Here is an 18,091-nt window from a genome sequence, read left to right as displayed (position 1 = left end):
TTTTTTTTTTTCCTTTACCACTTGAGCCACAGCTCCATTTCTGCCCCCCCCCTTTTTTTTTTTTGCTGGGGGGGGGGGCGTGGCAAGGATGGGCATGATAGTTAATTGGAGATGAGACTCATGGACTTTCCTGCCTGGGCTGGCTTTGGACCTCAGTCTTCAAATCTTAGCCTCCTGAGGAGCTAGGATTACAGGCACAAGCCACCAGCGCTGGGCTATGAAGGGTTTTGATTGATACAGGAATAAAGAGTTGGGTTATCACTAGAAGATGTTAGGACGACTTGCCTAAGCAAGTCACACTGATGACCTCCGGCTGAAAGCCCCGAGTGATGGCAGAGCTCATGGTGAGCCACTATGAGTCCATATCTGCTGCAGCTGCTTCCCAAGAGAATTGGTCTCTTCTGTCTTCCAATTCTGTCTTGTGCATCTCCACACATTCTAACCTGGAAGAGGTTCTGGGAGGGTAGCCCCCAGTTTCTGAGTTGCAGAGGAGAACACAGATTGGATAACCCTGATGCTGATTGATAAAGCCACAGATTAATAAAGGGGCTGTTTGCCAAAGATGAGCAAGGTCTGGAGAATGACTGGAAAAACCGTCTTCTGGTCTGGCAATCACAGGGAGTTACTACCTCCAAGCCTGAAGGGCAGGAAGTACCAGTGGTTCCTGGAGCTCAGAAAAAGTGACTTAATAATTCAGGTTGCCACAGAGCTGTTGCCGTTGGTAGAAAAATACTGCCAGCTCAGAAAGGGTAAGATCCAGGAGAGTAAATCTGTAACTTCAAACTGGGCCAGAAGCCAGAGGGTGGTAGAACCTGTTGATAGTCCCAGCATTATATCTCCCAGGGTATCATGGAGTTTAGAGTTAGGCCTGGGGTCAGAGAACATCCCACACAGGAATAGAACCAGAAGCCAGTAGGTGGTTAATACCTTGGGGTTTGATTGTTTCTTAATTTGGGCAATACTGTGGTTGGATCGCAGGGCCTCACCCTTGCTCTACCAATGAGACATACTTCATAATCTACCTTCTGGGATTATAGATGTGTACTATCACATTCTGCCTAAAGCATGGAAGGTCTACGGCAAAGAAAGGATACATTTAGGGAGATGAGGAATTTCCTTTGTGGATGTTTTGCCTGTTTTGTCACCTCCCAGGTCTAGATCTGAACTCAGAGTCTCAAGCTTGTAAAAAGGCTCTCTACCACTTGAGCCACACCTCAGCCTCTGAGAAAAACTTTCTTGAAGATAATTTGAATAACTTAGAGAACCTGTGACAGCCAAGGACAGAAGAAAGTTAATGTTGGGTTTCTATAAGGTTTCAAGATCCTTGGCCTTCCCGCAGCCCAACAGAACTCAGACTCTGGAATGCGGTGGTATAAAGTTCTTGTCTTCACTGCCTTGAGAAAGCGAGAAAAAAAGAACAGGGAGGGAAGTGAAGTAGGTCAATTTCTTTGTTCAGTATCTATGAAAATTCCTTACAGGTGACTGGCTTCTTTATCAAATTTTCCTTACTACACTGTTGTTTTCTGTCCAGGGCCTCAGGCATGCTAGACCTACCACTTGAACCACACCTTAGGCCATTTGTTTGTATTTTGTTTTATAGATAGGGTCTGAATAACTTCCCAGGCTAACTTTAATTCCCAATCCTCATGCCTTCTGCCTCCTTTTTGTTTTTTTTTTTTTTTTGTCTGTCTTGGGGCTTAAACTCTGGGTTTGGGTGCTCTTCAGCTCAAGGCTAGCACTCTACCACTTGGGTCACAATGCCACTTCTCATTTTCTGAGAGGTTTACTGGAGATAAGTCTCGTGGACTTTCCTGCCTGAGTTGGCTTTGAACCATGATCCTCAGATCTCAGCCTCCTGAGTAGCTAGGATTGCAGGCATGAGCCACTGGCACGCGACCTTCTGCCTCTTGAGTACCTGGCATTACAGGCTTGTACCACTATGCTGAGTTTTCTTTAGTACATGAATTTAGTCAAACAAGGAAATTGGGGCATTTGCCATTAATCACAACGCTCTAAACTGATTGCACTAATGCTCTTCTTTAAGAAATAGTGGCTACTTGTGAGATAGAGAGTAGAATGATTGTGGTGCTAGGCCAGCTTATGGGGGAAAAAAAAGTAAATCTGAAGTCTTAGCAACTAACCATAGCACATGTCCACAGTCCTAGCTATACAGGAGGCCTAAGTAGGAATATCACAGTTCGAGGCTACTCCAGGTAAAAAAATAGAAAGGCCCATTCCAAAAATAACAAGCAAAGAAATGCTGGTAGCATGACTCATTGGTAGAGCTTCTTGCATGTGCAAGGCCCTAGTTGAAGTTCCAGTACTGTCATGTAAGTAAATAATGATAGAATACTATTGGGATGATATTTATTATTATCTTACTTTATATGCTATAGTAAAATTTCAAGTACTTCAGGTTTACGTTTCTTACTGCTGGCATGTTTGCTTTCCTAGTTGTTTACTTGGAACTCTAATAAAGCTTGCAGCTACTCTCTGGTGCTTGTGCTTCCCGTGTGCTGAGAACATTTAGCTTGACCAGTACCTTGAAGGAGATGCTGGCTATAGATTTGTGTTCTTCAGGCACACAACTCTTAACTGTAGGAAGAAAGACATGGTACAGGACAGAGAATGTGGAGAGAGGCTGGGAGAACCCTATGGAGGAACCGTTCTTTCTCTGTAAAGATAGTTTCTTAGCCAGGCAGCCGCAGGCCCAGTGCTGATGTCTAAAGTGGTCTTAGCTCAGAGGCTCCTATTTAGAAAAACAGAGCAGGGCACCAAATCTTCAGAAACCTGGTTTTATTTATAGTAGTTAATTAAACTACATGTAAAATATTTATAGAAATCAGCTCTCAAGACAGCTTTTCATTCTTTGAGCTGCTAAGTTTTTGGTCAGGTTAGCCCCTATCAGCCTTGTTTCATCATCTGAAGGCAGCCATTGGTACTTAAGAACTAGAAGGGATGCATGCTGCAACCAGAAATACACACATGGACAGTTGACAGTTCTTCACAGTTCTGAAACGATAGAAGAGGTAGAGACAGCTGGAACAGCATTGGAGTTCCTGCGAGAGAGTAGCACTTTGTCGGCAGCTGCCTACTTTCAAGGCCAACTTCTGGCAGGACAAGCGGCATCTGTTACTGACCTTGTGGAATATCATCTGGGAAGCGTAGCATGAAGAAAGTGTTGTGGGAACTGTGTGGCTCTCCGCCCTGACTCTCAGGAGCTTAGTGAACTTCATGCCTAAATTTCCTCATCTGTAAAATGAGAATGCTTGTGTTGCTAGGATTAAATGAGCTATTGCATGTAAATGCTGGAAGTATTGAGCATTATAGTGCATACATAAATGGCCAATTACCTGTTGGTAGATTCATTGGAACAGAGAAAGTAGTCTCAGTGTTGGAAGCAGATGAGAAGCAGTTAGTTTCCGTTAGATGTATTTTGTTTTGTTTTGTTTTGCAGTGCCAGTACTGAGGCTCAAGCTCAGCACCTTCTGCTCTCCGTAGACCTTTTCACTCATAGTTGGTGTTCTACCTCTTGAGCCACAGCTTCATATATGGTTTTTTGCTGGTTAATTGGAGATGAGAGTCTCACAGCTTTGGCTTTGAACTGTGAACTGGTCAGCATCCTAAGCTAAGATTATAGGCATGAGCCACCAATTCCAAGCTAGATATGGATATTTTTTGTGTGTGAATCTTATGAGATGGCTTTGGGTCATAATTCTGCTTCTGTATAATCAGAATTTTAAAGAACAAAGCCCTGTCTAGCTATTTAAGACATTTCAGAAGTGGCTCAGGCTTTCAGAGGTTGAGGTTACTAACCATCTTCCACTGTGATCTGTATTTACTTCTGAGGTCTTTCCTCACAGTTTTCATGTAGCTCCAATTAAGTTGGGTTTTCCCTTAGAACAGGCAGCTTATCAACATCCTCTAGCTCTGCCTTAAGACAGAACATACCCTATTTTTCTTTCTTCTTTCACTCCCTCAGTAGCATCTCTGAATATATGACTTCTAGCCTAGTTCTGAGACCTAGTTTTTTGTATCGTTTAATCATTCAGCAAACTGCTGTTTGAATAACATGCAGATTATAGCTAGGATTGGACAGTCCTTGCCCTTTATGAAGTTTATATTCTAGTCTCTAGAGATAGACAGTAAACAAGTAGCACATACAGCAAACAAGTGGTATTGGAAGGCTAAGGAAGACCTTATATCAGGTGATATTTGCCCAGAGCGGAAAGAGGTGAGAAGGACAAGCCATATGTATAGTAGGGCAGAGCACAACAGGGAGAACAGTTCCTATGTAGAAGTGTTGTGGGCCTGACCGAGAAGCAAGTAGATGAATCTACTTCACTTTGTAAGGGGTTACTGATTTTTGTGGGCAGCTCCATTTTAACCCCTCTTGAGAAGGCTTTATAAATCACTGTAAGAAAATTGTCTATTAGGAATATATATATATAGAGAGAGAGAGAGCCAGGTGCTGCTGACTCACACCTGTAATCCTAGTGACAACGAGGCTGAGATCTGAGGATCACAGTCCAAAGCCAGCACAGGCAGGAAAGTTTGTAAGACTCTTATCTCCAGTTAACCACCAGAAAACCATAAGTGGAGCTGTGGTAGAACACTAGCCTTGAGCAAAACAGCTCAGGAGCAATGACCAGGCCCTGACTTCAAGCCCCACAACCGACCAGAAAAGAAAAGGAAAGAGAGAGAAGGAAGGAAAGAGAAAAAAGAAAATTGTCTATTAGGATCCCACCCTAGTTTGTATGTTTCGTAACTTCTTAAACAATTGGTTTTTAAAGCCATTTGGAGTGATTTGATGTCCTATTCATGTCTGACTGTGAGGAGGAGACAAGTCAAGGCAAAGGAAAAAAATAAAACCACATCTCAGTTAACTTAAATAAGATGATGATACATTAGCAAAGGCAGTACAAAATGGTGGCTCAATAAGATAATTGGGAAGAGTCTGGGTCCTGGACTTGGTATTTGTGTCACTTTTTTTTTTTTTTTTACTGTTCCCCAAATAACTGTTTTAGCTCCTTCATTTATAGGGATAGCAATAATAAAAATACTAGATTAGCAAATGAAATGCCATGAGGTTAGAGGGGCAGGAACTTCTTGAAGACCTCTAAAAAAGGCTGAAAGAATATTCATTGTTACTTTCTGGCTCAAATCTAGCCCTTTGTGCCTGGGAATTGAGAAGAATGCCTTTATACAATTATACTTGAAGAGGTGGGTCCCAAAGCTGGTCTGGGTGGCTGCAGCATAAAGAACCCATCCAGTGGTTGAGGTTGAATATCTTAAGTCACTCGTCACCACAGGTAGCTGGCAAATACAGTAAGACAGTTATTCTAATAATAAATTCCTTAAGAGCTATAGTGAATTTGTATATATTTTGGGGCATTTCAAAAATTCTGTTGGGACACCTCCCTTCTTCAGACCATTTATTTCTTTTTCTTATTCTCATGATGAGAAATGGATAGAATAAGAAAGGACATGAAATTCAAATCAGCTTCATGTGGGCTAAATTGTCTTAGGCTTGATTTTGTTTGTGCCAAGGTGCTGTGGCTCATGCATTTCTCTCTCTTCTTCCTTCTCCAGGAGGGCTGTTGGCCTGCTGCTGTGCTACTGAACAGCATGCAGTCCTTTCGGGAGCAAAGCAGTTACCACGGAAACCAGCAGAGCTACCCACAGGAGGTACATGGCTCATCCCGGATAGAAGAGTTTAGCCCTCGGCAGGCCCAGATGTTCCAGAATTTTGGGAGTGCAGGTGGTGGTAGTGGTGGTGGTGGTGGTGGTGGCGGTGGCGGCGGACGACGAACAGTGGCTGCTGCAGCAGCAATGGCTAGTGAGACCTCTGGCCATCAAGGCTATCAGGGTTTCAGGAAAGAGGCTGGAGATTTTTACTACATGGCAGGCAACAAAGACCCTGTGGCAGCAGGAACACCACAGCCGCCTCAGCGAAGGCCTTCTGGGCCTGTGCAGAGCTACGGACCCCCCCAGGGGAGCAGCTTCGGCAATCAGTATGGGAGTGAGGGTCATGTGGGCCAGTTTCAAGCACAGCATTCTGCCCTGGGTGGTGTGTCTCATTATCAACAGGATTACACAGGGCCTTTCTCTCCGGGCAGTGCTCAGTACCAACAGCAGGCTTCTAGCCAGCAGCAGCAGCAGCAGCAGCAGCAAGTACAACAGTTGAGACAGCAGCTTTACCAATCCCATCAGCCTCTGCCACAAGCTACTGGCCAGCCAGCCTCTGGCTCATCCCATCTGCAGCCAATGCAGCGGCCCTCAACTCTGCCGTCCTCTGCTGCTGGTTACCAGTTAAGAGTGGGTCAGTTTGGCCAACACTACCAGTCTTCTGCTTCCTCCTCCTCCTCCTCTTTTCCTTCACCACAGCGTTTCAGCCAGTCTGGGCAGAGCTATGATGGTAGTTACAGTGTGAATGCTGGATCCCAGTACGAAGGGCATAATGTGGGTTCTAACACACAGGCTTATGGGACACAATCAAATTACAGCTATCAACCTCAATCCATGAAAAATTTTGAACAGGCGAAGATTCCACAAGGGACCCAGCAGGGGCAGCAGCCACAGCCACAGCCACAGCAGCAGCAACAGCAACAGCAGCAGCAGCAGCAGCAGCAGCAGCATCCCCCTCAGCATGTGATGCAGTACACCAACACTGCCACGAAGTTGCCCCTGCAAAGCCCAGTGGGGCAGTACAACCAGCCTGATGTTCCTGTGAGGTCCCCCATGCAGTTTCACCAGAACTTTAGCCCTATATCTAACCCTTCTCCAGCTGCCTCTGTGGTTCAGTCTCCAAGCTGTAGCTCCACCCCTTCTCCTCTGATGCAGAGTGGGGACAATCTTCAGTGTGGGCAAGGCAATGTGCCCATGGGTTCCAGAAACCGGATTTTACAGTTAATGCCTCAGCTCAGTCCAACACCATCAATGATGCCCAGTCCCAATTCTCATTCTGCAGGCTTCAAAGGATTTGGACTAGAAGGGGCACCAGAAAAGAGGCTGACAGATCCTGGGTTGAGTAGTCTGAGTGCTCTGAGTACTCAAGTGGCCAATCTTCCCAACACTGTCCAGCACATGTTACTTTCTGATGCCCTGACACCTCAGAAGAAGACCTCTAAGAGGCCCTCCTCCTCCTCTAAGAAGGCAGATAGCTGTACAAACTCAGAAGGCTCCTCACAGCCTGAAGAACAACTGAAGTCCCCTATGGCAGAGTCATTGGATGGAGGCTGCTCTAGCAGTTCGGAGGATCCAGGGGAGAGAGTGAGGCAACTAAGCGGCCAGAGCACCAGCTCTGACACCACCTACAAGGGTGGAACCTCAGAGAAAGCAGGCTCCTCTCCAGCACAAGGCACTCAGAATGAGCCCCCCAGACTCAATGCCAGTCCTGCAGCCAGAGAAGAGGCTACCTCACCAGGCACTAAAGATACTCCATTGTCTCCTGATGGAAGCTCAAAAGTCAATGAGAAGACAGTTGGGGTGATAGTCTCCCGAGAAGCCATGACAGGCCGTGTGGAAAAGCCTGGTGGACAAGATAAAAGCTCCCAAGAGGATGATCCTCCTGTCACTCAGAGGCCACCCAGCAACAGCGGAGCAAAGGAAGCCAGTCACACATCACTTCCACAGCCCGAGCCCCCAGGAGGAGGAAACAAAGGAAATAAGAATGGCGATAATAGCTCCAACCACAATGGAGAAGGCAATGGTCAGAGTGGCCACTCTGTAGCAGGCCCTGGGTTCACAGGCAGGACTGAGCCTAGCAAGTCTCCTGGAAGCCTGCGCTATAGTTACAAAGAGAGTTTTGGGTCAGCTATGGCACGAAATGTTAGTGGCTTTCCTCAATATCCAACGGGACAGGAAAAGGGGGATTTCACTGGCCATGGGGAGCGCAAGGGCAGAAATGAGAAATTCCCCAGCCTCCTACAGGAAGTGCTTCAGGGTTACCACCACCATCCGGACAGGAGGTATTCTAGGAGTGCTCAGGAGCATCAGGGTATGGCTGGTGGCCTGGAAGGAAGCACGAGACCCAACATCTTAGTCAGTCAGACTAATGAATTAGCTAGCAGGGGCCTTCTGAACAAAAGCATTGGATCCCTGTTAGAAAATCCCCACTGGGGCCCCTGGGAAAGGAAATCAAGCAGCACAGCTCCTGAAATGAAACAGATCAATTTGGCTGACTACCCAATTCCCAGAAAGTTTGAGATAGAGCCTTCTTCATCAGCCCATGAGCCTGGTGGTTCCCTCTCTGAAAGGAGGTCAGTGATCTGTGATATTTCGCCACTAAGACAAATTGTCAGGGACCCAGGGGCTCACTCCCTGGGACACATGGGTGCTGATTCCAGAATTGGGAGGAATGAACGCCTCAACCCAAGTTTAAGTCAGTCGGTCATTCTTCCAGGTGGATTGGTGTCCATGGAAACAAAGCTGAAATCCCAGAGCGGGCAGATAAAAGAAGAAGACTTTGAACAGTCTAAATCCCAAGCTAGTTTCAACAAGAAATCTGGAGACCACTGCCATCCTACTAGCATAAAGCATGAGTCTTACCGTGGCAATGCCAGCCCTGGGGCAGCAACCCACGATTCCCTTTCAGACTATGGCCCGCAAGACAGCAGACCCACACCAATGCGGCGGGTCCCTGGCAGAGTTGGTAGTCGGGAAGCCATGAGGGGACGATCCCCTTCTCAGTATCATGACTTTGCAGAAAAATTAAAGATGTCTCCTGGTAGGAGCAGAGGCCCAGGAGGAGATCCTCATCACATGAACCCACACATGACCTTTACAGAGAGGGCCAACAGGAGTTCTTTACACGCTCCCTTTTCTGCCAACTCGGAGAGCCTGGCTTCTGCTTATCACACAAACACTCGAGCTCATGCTTATGGAGATCCTAGTGCTGGATTGAACTCGCAGCTTCACTATAAGAGACAGATGTACCAACAGCAACAAGAGGAGTATAAAGATTGGAGCAGCAGTTCTGCTCAAGGAGTGATTGCTGCTGCACAGCACAGGCAGGATGGGCCACGGAAGAGCCCGCGGCAGCAGCAGTTTCTTGACAGAGTCCGGAGCCCTCTGAAAAATGACAAAGATGGTATGATGTACGGTCCACCAGTTGGGACTTACCATGACCCCGGCATTCAAGAATCGGGGCGCTGCCTCATGTCTAGTGATGGATTGCCTTCCAAAGGCTCCCAGAAGTTACAACAGGACTCTTGTTGGGATCTTTCTCGGCAGACTTCTGCCAAAAGTAGTGGGCCTACAGGGATGTCCAATCAGAAGAGGTATGGGCCACCCCATGAGACAGATGGACATGGGCTGGCTGAGTCGACACAGTCATCCAAACCTGGCAATGTAATGCTAAGGCTTCCAGGTCAAGAAGATCATTCTTCTCAGAACCCCTTAATCATGCGGAGGCGCGTCCGATCTTTTATCTCTCCCATTCCCAGTAAGAGACAGTCACATGATATAAAGAACAGTAATTCTGAAGATAAAGGACGCCTCCTTCACCCAGTCAAAGAAGGTGCCGATAAAGCATTCAATTCCTATGCCCATCTTGCTCACAGTCAGGATATCAAGTCTATCCCTAAGAGAGATTCCTCCAGGGACCTCCCAAACCCAGATAATAGAAACTGCCCTGCTGTTACCCTCACTAGCCCTGCTAAGACCAAAATACTGCCCCCACGGAAAGGGCGGGGACTGAAATTGGAAGCTATAGTTCAGAAGATCACATCCCCAAATATTAGGAGGAGTGCATCCACAAATAGTGCAGAGGTCGGGGCAGACACTGTCACTCTGGATGACATACTGTCCCTGAAGAGTGGTCCTTCTGACAGTGGGGCTGTTGCTGCGGCTGCTCCAGAGGCCGAGGTGGAGAAGAGAAAAGGCGAAGTAGTATCTGATCTGGTCAGTGCAACCAGCCAGGAGTCCAACACCGAAAAGCCTCTTCCTAGATCTTCAGAAGAGTGGCGCAGCAGTGGGGATGACAAAGTAAAGATAGAGACACACCCAGAAACTGTTCCTACCGGGAAGGAACCCCCTGGTGCCATGACACCCACGACCTCACAGAAGCCTGGCAGTAACCAAGGGAGACCAGATGGTTCCTTGGGTGGAACAGCACCTTTAGTTTTTCCTGACTCAAAGAATGTAACTCCAGTAGGTGTATTGGCCCCGGAATCAAACCCCAAGACTGAAGAGAAGGAAATCGATACAGTCATGATTTCACCCAAACAAGAGAGCTTCCCTCCAAAGGGATATTTCCCATCAGGAAAGAAGAAGGGGAGACCTATCGGTAGTGTGAATAAGCAAAAGAAACAGCAGCAGCCACCCCCTCCACCTCCTCAGCCCCCTCAGATACCAGAAGGTTCTACTGATGGAGAGCCAAAGCCAAAAAAACAGAGGCAGAGGAGGGAGAGAAGGAAGCCTGGGACCCAGCCAAGGAAACGAAAAACCAAACAAGCAGTCCCCATCGTAGAACCCCAAGAGCCGGAGATCAAGCTAAAATATGCCACCCAGCCACTGGATAAAACTGATGCCAAGAACAAGTCTTTTTTCCCTTACATTCATGTAGTAAATAAATGTGAACTTGGAGCCGTTTGTACAATCATCAATGCTGAAGAAGAGGAACAGACCAAATTGGTGAGGGGCCGGAAGGGTCAGAGGTCCCTGACCCCTCCCCCCAGCAGCACCGAAAGCAAGGCACTCCCTGCTTCATCCTTTATGCTACAGGGACCTGTAGTGACAGAGTCTTCTGTTATGGGACACCTGGTTTGCTGTCTGTGTGGCAAATGGGCCAGTTACCGGAACATGGGTGACCTCTTTGGACCCTTTTATCCCCAAGATTATGCAGCCACGCTCCCTAAGAATCCTCCTCCTAAGAGGGCCATGGAGATGCAGAGCAAGGTCAAAGTTCGGCACAAAAGTGCTTCCAATGGCTCCAAGACGGACACTGAGGAGGAGGAGGAGCAGCAGCAGCAGAAGGAGCAGAGGAGCCTGGCAGCACATCCCAGGTTCAAGCGGCGCCACCGCTCAGAGGACTGTGGAGGAGGCCCTCGGTCCCTGTCTAGGGGGCTCCCTTGTAAAAAAGCAGCCACCGAGGGCAGCAGTGAAAAGACTGTTTTGGACGCAAAACCCTCCCTGCCCACCACTTCAGAAGGTGGCCCTGAGCTGGAGTTACAAATCCCTGAACTACCTCTTGACAGCAATGAATTTTGGGTCCATGAGGGTTGTATTCTCTGGGCCAATGGAATCTACCTGGTCTGCGGCAGGCTCTATGGCCTGCAGGAAGCGCTGGAAATAGCCAGAGAGATGGTGAGTAGGAGAAATCCCTTACTGGCTTGGGATTTTATTCTTCATTCTTAACATATCTAGGCCCAAATAATGAGCAGAAAATGAATCAAGTAGTTTGGAAGCTTTAACTTTTGAGTACTTGTCAATTACATATCCATAAGGTTGCAAAGTTGTCATACCAGTGATATTTCAGGAAACAGGAGTTTCCACCCTTCCTTAACCCTGACTCTTGCTTCTGAGATACCCGTTTTCAGTAATTAGTCCAATTTCTAGAAGTTAGTGTCTGCTAGTTTCTTCTATTTCTGTGTAATAATCTGCCATTTGTTATTTGTTGATTTAAAAAAAATATTATGGCCCGGTGCCAGTGGCTCACACCTGTAATCCTAGTTACTCAGGAGGCTGAGATCGGAGGATCGCAGTTCAAAGCCAGCCTGGGCAGGAAAGACTGTGAGACTCTTATCTCCAATAAACCACTCAGAACCAGAAGTGGTACTGTGGCTCAAGTGATAGAGCGCTAGCCTTTAGCTGAAGAACACAGGATCAGCGCCCAGGCCCAGAGTTCAAGCCCCATAATCGACAAAAAAAAAAAAAAAATTATTACTCATCTGTAATACTCAACAAAATATACAATAATTATACCTCCCTTCGAAAACATTTCATTGCTTGGATTTTGTGTGGTTGTTTTTGGTCTTGTTTTATTTTGTTTTGTTAGACGGTTTTGCTCTGTAGTCCATTTTGGACTGAAACTCCCAATCTCTCTTGCTTTGGCCTCTTGGCAGGCATTGCTCTTGGTTTATTAACTCATTTTTCCCCCATTTGTTCATTTATCTTCCTAAGCCTGCTTTGCAATTGATATTTATTTTCTAGGTCTGTTTCACAATACTCTGGAAGTGCTTACCAAGCTTACTATGCTGATGAGCACTGCTATTACCATGTCATCATCTTTCTTTCATTTAGAAAAGCATCATCCTTTAGTAGTTTCCTGAAAAAGGTGCATGGGAAGTATATTAGGGTCTTCTCTCTCTGGATGTGTCTTTATTCCACACTCATGCTTAATTGGGAGTTGAACAGGTATGGGATTCCTGACTTGAAGTTGTTTTCTCAATTTTAGATTCATTGTTCCTTGGGCTCTGGCTTGCAGTGTTCTAGTTGAGAGGACTGGAGCAGTTCTGATTGTACTTTTTAGCATACAGTAGTTGTATGGGGGATGGGTTCATTGTGATTTTGCCACACATAGAATCAGTGTATCCTTATAGTCCCTTCCCCCCCTCCTTTCTTCCCATTCCTTTCCCCCTTCTTAAAATAATCTTAATAGTCTTCATTGTTCAATTTCACACATGAAAATAAACTAAGATGGCCATATACGTTCCCATTCATATTCCTTGTTAGTCCTCCCACCCACTGGTACTTATCTCCTTATCCATGCCTGCTTCCTTGTCTTTTTTTTTTTAATCGTGGGGCTTGAACTCTGGGCCTGGGCACTGTCCCCAAGCTTTTTTGCTCAAGGCTAGCGCTTTACCATTTTGAGCCAAAACACCACTTCCAGTTTTCTGGTGGTTCATTGGAGATAGGAGTCTTGTGGACTTGGGGCCTGGCTTTGAACAGTGATCCTCAGATCTCAGCTTCCTGAGTATCTAGGATTACAGGTGTGAGCCACCAGCACCTGGCTTTTTTTTTTTTTTAATTAATTGCACCAAAGAGTTTTTACTATGGTATTTTCAATATTGTACATAATTGCATTTTGCTCAGAATAATGCCTCTGTGTTGCTTTTCCGTTCTCTAGCTGTCCAGTGCCCTACGGTTAACAGCTTTCATTTTGGTTCCCCACACCATCTTTATATACAGTTGTACTTTATCTATTCTGATCTTAAGGTTCTCTGGGTTTGTACTGTTTATATCTTAGAGGACTTGAGGATTTCTCATCTTCCCAGTGGGTCTCAGAATGATTGGATTTCAATAAATCTCATGATGCTGGTTCCTCCAGGAGATGATTCTGTAGCTTCAGCATCTTTCAGTTCAGGAGCTGTGTCCTGTGCTGTTTCTCTTCTGTTTTCTCTACTTTCTCTCTCTGTAACTCCTGTCAGTAAGATATTGTGCCTCCTAGATTGACCCTGCCCTTTTCCCTTTGTGCTGTATTCTGTCTTTTTGTTTTAATTTCATTAGGCCTTTTTCAACATTATCAGCTAATCTTTTATTTTGTCTATCATGGGGCTTGAACCTCAGGGCTTTGGTTCTATCTTTCAGCTCTTTTGCTCAAGGCTAGCACTCTACTACTTTGAGCCACAGCACCACTTCTGGTTTTCTGGGGTTAATTGGAGGTAAAAGTCTCACGGACTTTCCTTCCCCTGGCTGGCTTTGAACCACAGTCCTTGTATCTCACATCCCCCTGAGTAGCCAGGATTATAGGCATAAGCCACTGGTGCCCAGCTATGCTTTTATTTTTTGTTTACTGTAAGTTTTGTTTTTTTAAAAAACATTTTAAATAATTTATTTCTGTTTCCTGTTTCCTCATTCTAATTAGAGGTTCTTCTAGATTTTCTCTTTCTAGTTAGAGGTTATTCTTGGCCTCCCAGTTACATTTTCAGTAAAGAGTTACTAAAAAGCAGTTGTGTGTAGCCACGTGTTACAGGTGGGACAAAGCTTGTTGGCTTATAGTGCTATCTATATGAAGCAGACAGTCAGCATCTGGCTTTCCTCTGAGGTCAGTTTTCTCAAAGAACCTTTTCATCTGATATCTAGGAATCAAGGTTTGCTGCTACCATCTCTCTGTTCAGTATGTAGAGTTTAATATTCTCCCTCCTGTTTTCTGTATGCTCTGCACTCCTCTAGTAGGGACACTTACCTATGTTGGATTAAGTTGGCTAAGTTAGGGATCTAACTCCTCTTACAACCCTTGAGTTCATGCTCCATTTTTCAGTCCACCTTACACATCTCCTTTCTAAGCATAGGCCTTCCCAGGCTCTGTCACGTGGTGGCTGCCTCTCTCGTAGTTTCTTTCCTTTATACTATCTACTGCTTTGCAGCCCACCCAATCACTTACTCATCTCCCTAGGTTTTTTTTTTTCTTTTTTTTTTGGGGGGGGGGGGTCCGGTCGTGGGGCCTGAACTCTGGGCCTGGGGCACTGTCCCTCAGCTCTTTAGCTCACGGCTAGCGCTCTACCACTTGAACCACAGCGCCACTTCCGGCTTTTTTCTTTTTGCTTATGTGGTGCTGAGGAATCAAACTCAGGGCCTCATGCATGCAAGGCAAGCGCTCTACCACTGAGCCACCTTCCCAGCCCTCATCTCCCTAGTTTCTAAGTAGGGTACTTGATCACTTCCCATTCATCATGTCTTCATAAATATTGCAAACTTGTCAGCCCTTCCCTTTTGTGGGAACAGAAGAAAATGCATAAATGTATTTTGGATTTTCAGTCTACTTTATTTAATCATGTAAGACTTTTTTTTTATATTTAAAGTTTACCACCCTTTGGGGGTGTGTGTGTGTGTGTGTGTGTGTGTGTGTGTGTGTGTGTGTGTGTGTGTGTGTGTGTGTGTGTGTGTGTGTGTGTGTGTGTGTGTGTGTGTGTGTGTGTGTGTGTGTGTGTGTTTGCGGGGGGGGTGTGTTTGTGTGTGTGTGCGCGTGTATGTGTGTGTGTTTGCCAGCCTGGCTGAAAGGCAGGAGGAAAGGGGTCTGGCCTTGCAGTGTAGACAACCAGTGTTCCAATGGGTAGTTAATTGGAAGCATATTAAATAAGCTGCCATTTGGATCTGAGTTTCCTTAATGGTTTCATGTGGTAAAATAAAGTTTGTGTTGTCAGGTATTAAGAAGATAATATCTTAGTACAAACAATGTGTTCAAAGGTGGAATTTTTAGGAAGTAATGAGGGTCAGGTCAGGCATTAGGGTCGTCTCTCTGTGGTTGAATCCTGGTAGCTTCAGGAGAAAGGGAGAAAAGACTTAAAGACATACGCACATATACTTGTGCTCCTATGATTTGTGATGTCTTGGCATTCTGGCAGCACGAAGGACACACTAGATGAAACCCTAGACCTTGCACCTCCAGAATCCTAAGCCAAAGTAAAATTCTACTGGATCTCTACAAAAGTGCCTCTTCTGTCTGTCCCTGTTAAGCCAATGGAAAACGTGCCACTTCGAGAAACAAGGTGTCTTTGTCTTGCAGGACCTTGATCGACCTTTAACAGTTTAGTTTGTTTAGTGAGATGTTACACTGATGAGAGGTAGACCTGAGCAATTTAATGGGAAGTTTAATGCAAATGCAAGTGGAAAAAGAGAAAGTAAAACCCAAGAAAAGGATCTCAGAGCTGTGAGCTGACAGCATCTTCGGAGATTTGAGTGTTATTATGATCTTCACAAATTTGGCATCTTGTTAATAGAATCTAATTGTGGTAGAAGCTACTGAAATCATAAACACTTTAGTCTGAGTACCACACAAACAAGCAACCCAGTGATTGGCTTTCTGGATGCATAGACCCAAAGCTTAGGTGGAATAAGCTGTGGAGAAAAGCAGGGTTTTTCTGTGATGGGCCTTTCTTTCCTCTGCCTGCCTATCTGCTTTGCTTTCCCTCTGTCCTTTCTTCCCATTTTCCCTCTCCCTCCTTTCTTTCATGTGCTGGAGCTAGGACTTTTGAACTTAGAGCCTCTCTCTCTCTCTCTTCCTCTCTCTCTCTCTCTCTCTCTCTCTCTCTCTCTCTCTCTCTCTCTCCTCTCCTGGCATTTTTCTCGAGGCTGGTACTCTACCAGTTGAACCACAGCTCCACTTCTGGCTTTTTGCTTGCTAATTGGAAATCAGGTGTCACGGACTTTCATCTGATAGTCTACCATTTGAGCAAAGGGTAAAATAAAAATAAGCTAGTAGTGGTCTTATGCAACTTAAATTTCAATGTTTTAAATCCTTACTTATAAAAGAAAAGTATTTATCTTTGTACTCAAAGAAAAAGCTGTTCTCATCTTCACAGGGCTGCTACAGGGCTCCTACTCATGCAAACCTTTTCTCAGATTTTTGCTTCATAGAGAGGAAAAGTGCTAAGTATTGCCTTAAACCTAGTCCTGCCTCTAGTATCAGTTTCCCCTCCTTTCTAACTTTTAAAAGGGATAAATCCCTTTTCTTAATATGGGCAAAATACATAATGTTTTCAACAAAATTGTACGGTTTTATTCTGGGGTATATGAGAAACACTGTGATTAGAACTATTTTAGTGGATTGTATGAACCTCTGGGTAAACTAAAATACAAGCTATATTTCAGTTTTTAAAAAAAAAGTCTGGTTAGCTCACAGAAATGTTAGTGAAACCTCTATTGTCAATTTTGATAAGCAGAATTTTGAGACCATACTAACTGTAACAGCATGTGTACATTATACAATTAAGCCAAGCCTTTTTTTGTCAGTCATGAGGCTTGAATTCAGGGCCTGGGCACTGTCCCTAGCTCTCTCACTCAAGGCTAGCGCTCTATCACTTTGAGCCATATCACCACTTTCGTGGTTTTTGCTGGTTAATTGGAAATAAGAGTCTCATGGACTTTTCTGCCTACGCTGGCTTTGAACTGAGATCCTCAGATTCCAGCCTCCTGAGTAGCTAGGATTACAGGCGTGAGCCACCAGCACCCAGCTTGAGAGCCTTTTTTTTTTTTTTTTTTTAATTTAAACTAATCCTTCAGTGTCTAGAGGGAATAAAGACTGATGTGTGCATGTGTATTCTCATATATGTGTGTATGCACGTGCATGCTCACACTGATACTGGGGTTCAAATTCGGGGGCTTTTTTTTTTTTTTTTTGCTGAGGGCTGATGCTCTTCCATGTGAGCCATAGTTCCACTTCCTGCTTTTTGGTAGTAAACTGGAGGTGACTCTGATGGACTTTTCTGCCTGCTCTGGCTTCAAATTGTGATCTTTGAGTAAGATCCTCCTGAGTAACTAGGATTATAGGTGTTAGCCTCACTGGTACCTGGGTTTCTTTTTCTTTCTTTCTTTTTTTGGGGGGTGGGGGAGTGTGGTTGGTCGTGGGGCTTGAACTCTGGGCCTGGGAGCTATCCTTGAGCTCTTCACTCTACTTCTTGAGCCTCCGTACCACTTCCGGTTTTCTGAGTGGTTTGTTGGAGATAAGAATCTCATGGACTTTTCCTGCCCGGGCTGACTTTGAACCATGATCCTCAGATCTCAGCCTCCTGAGTAGCTAGGATTACAGGCATGAGCCACCATCACCCAGCTGGGGCCTGGTTTTTAAGAATCTCAATGTGGAATCATAACTTTAAGGCAACAGAAAAATCAGTTTTAATTTAAAATAGCATATATTCTTAGGCCTGCAAGCCAATTTTGCTCTCTACAGGGTTTCTAGCTTTACTTTCAGTTACCCAGAAAGTCTTGTTTGAAGTTAAACCTATCCTTACTTTTCGTGGCCAAATTATTCTATTCTGAATTGGAATGTTTCTAAGAAAAAGAAGTATCCAGAGCTGGGCACTAGTACCTAACACCTGTAATTGTTAGCTACTCAAGAGGCTGAGATCTGAGAGGATGATAGTTCAAAGCCAGACTGGAAGGGAAAGTCTATGGTCTTTTTTTGGTAATTTTTTTTTTGCCAGTCCTGGGGCTTGAACTCAGGGCCTTGGCACTGTCCTTGAGCTTCTTTTGCTCAAGACTAGCACTCTACCACTTGAACTACATCACCACTTTCGTTTTTTTCTGTGTATGTGGTACTGAGGATTCTAACCCAGGGCTTTATGCATGCTAGGCAAGCACTCTACCACTAAGCCACCTTCTCAGTCCTTTTGGTAGTAGAAGTGGAGCTGTGACTCAAATAGTACAGAAA

General features: G+C 45.2%; 1 protein-coding gene across 4 annotated transcripts in view; it reads left to right on the top strand.

Moving 5' to 3' along the window:
* Positions 1-18,091, top strand: part of Tcf20 (transcription factor 20) — a 177,665-nt gene that overhangs the window by 115,884 nt on the left and 43,690 nt on the right. For all 4 annotated transcript variants that reach the window (XM_042697944.1, XM_042697943.1, XM_042697941.1 and 1 more), the window contains exon 2: positions 5,593-11,307. In XM_042697944.1, coding sequence (XP_042553878.1) covers positions 5,629-11,307 — 5,679 coding nt within the window. In that variant the 5' untranslated portion in view covers positions 5,593-5,628. The remainder of the gene's footprint in view (positions 1-5,592; positions 11,308-18,091) is intronic.

Source organism: Dipodomys spectabilis, unplaced genomic scaffold (assembly GCF_019054845.1).
Source record: "Dipodomys spectabilis isolate Male_0828 unplaced genomic scaffold, ASM1905484v1 ptg000230l, whole genome shotgun sequence".
Taxonomy (NCBI): domain Eukaryota; kingdom Metazoa; phylum Chordata; class Mammalia; order Rodentia; family Heteromyidae; genus Dipodomys; species Dipodomys spectabilis.
The sequence above is the reverse complement of the archived record's forward strand: the minus strand, read 5'-3'. Positions and strand labels throughout refer to the sequence as shown.